The sequence below is a fragment of the Dysidea avara genome, chromosome 15 (assembly GCF_963678975.1).
Source record: "Dysidea avara chromosome 15, odDysAvar1.4, whole genome shotgun sequence".
NCBI lineage: Eukaryota > Metazoa > Porifera > Demospongiae > Dictyoceratida > Dysideidae > Dysidea > Dysidea avara.
Genome location: NC_089286.1, coordinates 5,989,128 through 5,994,307, shown reverse-complemented (window position 1 = coordinate 5,994,307; position 5,180 = coordinate 5,989,128). Strand labels below are relative to the sequence as shown.

Genomic DNA, 5,180 nt, shown 5'->3' with positions numbered 1-5,180 from the left:
TGGTAATTTGGTTACACAAAAAGTAATACTTTAGCTATAGATCTTCTAGCTCCTATCTGGTAAAGTACTAAACAAAGAGACATAGAGTTAGTTTATGTATTCTATATATATAATATATATATATATATACATAATTATGAACATCCTTTGGATAACTTGTAATCACCTCTGAGTAGTAATTGTGAATGGCGTGTAGTTTAGTTTTTATAGTCTAAAACAAAAGTTGTAGCTAAGACAGTTGGTGTTCCAAGAGCGGTCTTAAAGCTATATTACAGTACATTTATTATCTGTCACTGCTCAGTCTGTATATTATTACATAGTCTATCTATACTGTACCATGTATCACAACCCATAACTCATTTGAATTAAATTATTTTGAAACATGAAGATGCTGATTGGTGCCATTGGTTTGTACTTATAATAATCAGCTAATGAGTATAAACTGCCACACAACAGTAAGAAAATCAAAAAATAGTAGTTTATGGGTACACTTAATAGTACATATAATGTAAGTGAATGCTGGTCTCTTTAATTTCTGTCATTGAATGTAGAGCTCCAGCTGATCAATCATAATCAATCCAGCATTATACTCGCTCTCCTTGCACAGCCTAGCTTCTATATCATCTGTAGTGGTCCCATTTAACTCTCGATAAAACCATGGTTGGGTAGGGCTGTCACAACAGTTGCTAGTGATGTAACCAGATCCGTCCCACAATGGGTCATAAAGTAGTAGGCAGTATCAACATGTGTATCAGTAGCTCCTGATTCACTGTAATAGTTGGTGCCTACAAAGGGAGGAGAAGGAAACCCACCAGCACATGGACAATTGTAAGAGTGTGTTTGATTATCAAGCAACCCACTAGCATATGTCCAAATGTGTTGACGTGGGTTACCATGAGTGATTGATATCCCTTCTACATAATATCCATCTATAGTTTGACCTGCTCGATTACACCCATAAAAGGCATCTGTAAATCTTTTCTGGTATCCTCTTGCTCTACCACACACTCTCTGATAACTTATACCATTAGTGGAGAAGTTTGTAGAGGAACAAACAAAATTACCATCACTGACCACACGACAGAAGCTAACACCAGAGTAAGTGTCTTTACGCCATCCACTGGGACAATCACCTCCTGTACTGATATTGACATTGGCAATTCTTCTCCATCCACCTCCATCACCAGCACATGTGGGAATATCATTCAGATCATGCGAAAGCTTAGTGGAAAATTTTTCTGTCATGTCACAATAGGTCTACTGACTGCCATTAATGTGATAGTATCCTGACTTGCCGACAGTTTCAGGATATTTGTTGTAGATGTCCTCACAAGATGATTCAGTATAATTCATTCCACAATATTCCCTACTAAGGATCCAGTAATATCCTGGTTTATCACGAGTCTCTGTATTCTTGTTGTAGATAGCCTCACAAGATTCTCCAGGTAAGAAAGGAGACTTAAACTGATAATCATCAGCACACTGTCCATCAGTAGCCATCACCACCTCCTTGGTGAGGATTACTGTTATAATGGAGATCACTGACAACATTGTTATTGACGTAAACACCTTAGCAGTTGAAGTGTCTCTAGAGCCCTAGCTTTTATACTTTCAGAAACAGCAAACAGCTCATAAAATCATTTTTGACTTGGTTAAATTATTTTATATGTGTGGGTTAAAACAGCCAAGGGGATATTTGTTAAAAGTACCTTGCAAGCCAACTATCACACCAAGGAGAGGTGATTGTATAAACATCCTGTCCAATATCCTGACACTTTGAGATTTTCTTACGGTGGGCTTTTTACAAAAGCACCCTGATTTCAGGGATCCAAATACAGTAAAAATGTGACCAGAACAGAAGTCCTGATTAACTACCATATACGTAGCCTAAATAATTCGAGGGCTAATATTTCAAGGTTGAGCAATGCAAAAATAAGATCTTTGCGGATTTGCAAACAATCCTATATGTAATATAAGGACTTAATTTTGCAAGGATAAAATTTTCACTGGTAACCCAAAAAACCAGAAGAAAAAATTTTCCCCTCAAAATGTTTAGACTATACCAAGATGTCTACAATCTTTTCATAATCAATTATGTCGGTTAATCACAATTTCTTAACATCTATGTGGTACATATATAGCTGGTGCAATTTTAATGCTAAAAGAATTTGATTATAGATTATAACTTTACAGTACTGCATACAGGTATCAAATAACAGATGTGCTGAATTTAGTGTTGATTCCTGATAATCAAGATGAACCTGTATTGTCAGAATATAAGTTTGACCTTATCAACACAATCAACAGTTCTCTATCACTATAAAGGTGCCAATTTTACAAAGGTGATTTTAGCATAGCATAGCTGTACATGTACTTGCAGTTTGTGATACTTCTACAATATTATAAATGAGTTCTATTAAAATTAACGAGTATCTCTTGGTTATATATAGCCATACCACATCAGTATGAAATTAAATAAACTCAATTGGTATTATGAAAATATTTCTTACAAGATGAGATCAGTTGTGAATGTATAGGAAGCATATAGCCAGTTTAACTGACTATCAATCAACTCTATCCAGACAAGCCAATCTTTTTTTATTTAATGCATCATGTATACCAGGCTGCTACATGGTCTGGTACATAATGGACTACTGGTCCAGCTGGTACTTATAAAAACTCTAATTAGTAAGCCCCAGCGGAATTAATTATTGTTAAGAGTCTGTGATGTTGGTATCCATATGTTACTAGCTAGAAATACATGGACTTATTGCTATTAGAATGACTATTATAATTAGTTAAACCATTAGTACAGATGTCTATGATGTTTACATATTATAGTGGACAGCCTGTCGGAGTCTGGATTCAGTGGAATGGAATTGTAGAATGGACCGGAATGGTGGAATGGACCAGAATGGTGGAATGGAGTGGAACGGTGAAATGGAATGAAATGGTGGAATGGAACAGTAATTACAGATAATTTTGCCTAGTGGTAACCTCTTTATAAGACCACCTCTTTTTAAAGACTATTTAACTTCAATGTCTAGATGATTCATCTCCATAGGACAGTCTTATTGATTTAGGAATTGTGTGCCACATGCCCAGTGTACAGCTAAGCTGCTTTTGCATGGGGATATTGTCATATTATATGATACAACAATACCTAGGGACCCGCCGATTATGCTCATAATTTTACCTATTATGCTATGCTGCACTGCTCAAAAATTTACCTATTATGCTTAAATTATGCTCAATACTTACCTATTATGCTCAAATTATGCCCAATTATTTATGCCTCAGTTCTCATGCTCTACTGATAATTTCCAGTTTATGGATAAATAATAAGTGGGAAGCATAAACTTGTCAAACTGCATATTACAGAAAAGATCGATATACTCTAATAGAACAGTCAGCTATATGATTGTTCTATTAGAGTTACTGACTGTTCTATTAGAGTATATCGATTTTTCTGTGATAGCTGCTAAGGATTCATACTATTACACAAATATTCTACCCATTATGCTAGCATTATGCTCAATGCTTTCAGGCACCTATTATGCTCATAATTATGCCAGCATAATCGGCGGGTCCCTAACAATACCCCCATGCAAAAAGAGCAATACCCCATGCAAAACAATTAGCTGTACAAGAAAAAGATGTGTCCATAGATTCCACAAAGCTAAAAGTAGCTGGCAACTAAAGGAGGCACTAATATCTGGAATGAATGTTAATACTGACAACTAACTATGATTTATAAAAAATTGTCCTTTATCAATAACTCATGCAGTCTTACTGAATTCCCTTTTGACTCTAATTGACTAGCAATTTGGCACCTTTTCAATAGTCAGTGTAGAGGGGGAAAAGGTGGCCAAAGTACTAGCCAATTTGAGTTAGAGGAAATTAATTAGGAATGCAGCAAGACTGCACCAATCAATGATAAAGGATCAATGTCCCTCACCAACTATATTTATAACTAGATACATAGCTTGCTATACTGCTTCTCAAAAGACTACTGTGACTGCTCTAATAGAGTATCTATATTTGACTGCTCTATTAGAGTATCTCGAGTAAGAAAGGCTCTTTCAAAAGGGGGCTCCATGGAACCCTTTGAACCCCCCTGGATTCGCCCCTGCATCTACGGTGAGGGGCAGCTATTGTGAACAGGTGATGACCTTTCTTTTATTTTATTTTATTTTTTGGTCTTCAACTTACAGCTAGGCTGAAGATACAATTCCAGCGTGGAACCCCCCTTTTAAAAGTCTGGATCCACCCCTGAATGTTATATAGACTTTTGTAAATAATAGTTAGTTGCCAGTATTACCATTCATTTCTTGGCCTCACCAGATATTAGCTCCTTTAGTCATCGGTATTGTTGTATCATAAATCAGATATCACTCTGACTTTTCTAGGAGTGTGATGCACAATAATAATTAACAAGACCATTCTATATGGATTCTAAAACAACAATTTAGAAAGTAAATTGGTCTTTATAAAGAGGAGGTTTATTAGGAGGTGGTCTTTGTTAGTAGGTGGTCTTATAAAGAGGTGACCAAAAGGTGAAATTATCTAATTACCATTCCATTCCATGATTGTATTCCACATTCCAGTCCATTCCATCATTCCATTCCACGATTGTACTGTAATCTACGTTTCCAGTCTATTCCATCATTCCAGTCCATGATTCCATTCCACTGAATTCATACGTTCCAGGCTGTCACCATACCATGTTTATCAGCTGTTGTGCTAGATGGAACATCATTTAAACACAAGGATAAATATTTGGGACTACTTAGTTTGTATAGTATATACTGCTTGTAATAAAGATATTGTCTGATATTTTTTTATGGAGGGACAAACAGACAATTCAAGTATCCTTGTTTGAATGGTGACTGAGTATCCACTTGTAGAGATGCCACATCTTACAGTAGACATAATAGTGTGATACTTACATACATAATACATGTGTAATTATTGTACGGGTAGGTGATTATCATTATGAGACTAGTGACAAGCAATATAAACTACGTCATATTTTAATAGTCTACTAAATAGAAACACTTTATGAGTAGACACACATCAAAACATATTAATTTTCCAAAAAAAAATTATCTTATTGTTTATTATGATGGTATCCTAGTTACTAGAAATATGTGAGCAACAAAGTCTCATTATTATTAGAA

The 5,180-nt window shown here is 35.5% G+C and overlaps 1 protein-coding gene across 1 annotated transcript; it reads right to left on the bottom strand.

The window, feature by feature from the left end:
- Positions 1-409: 409 nt before the first annotated feature.
- Positions 410-1,564, bottom strand: LOC136245870 (uncharacterized). The gene is made up of 3 exons (XM_066037331.1): positions 1,262-1,564; positions 813-1,087; positions 410-741 (listed from the first exon to the last, which is right to left on the bottom strand). Exons 1-3 carry the CDS (start codon positions 1,549-1,551, stop codon positions 539-541), a joined length of 768 nt encoding a protein of 255 aa, XP_065893403.1. The 5' UTR covers positions 1,552-1,564; the 3' UTR covers positions 410-538.
- Positions 1,565-5,180: the final 3,616 nt, after the last annotated feature.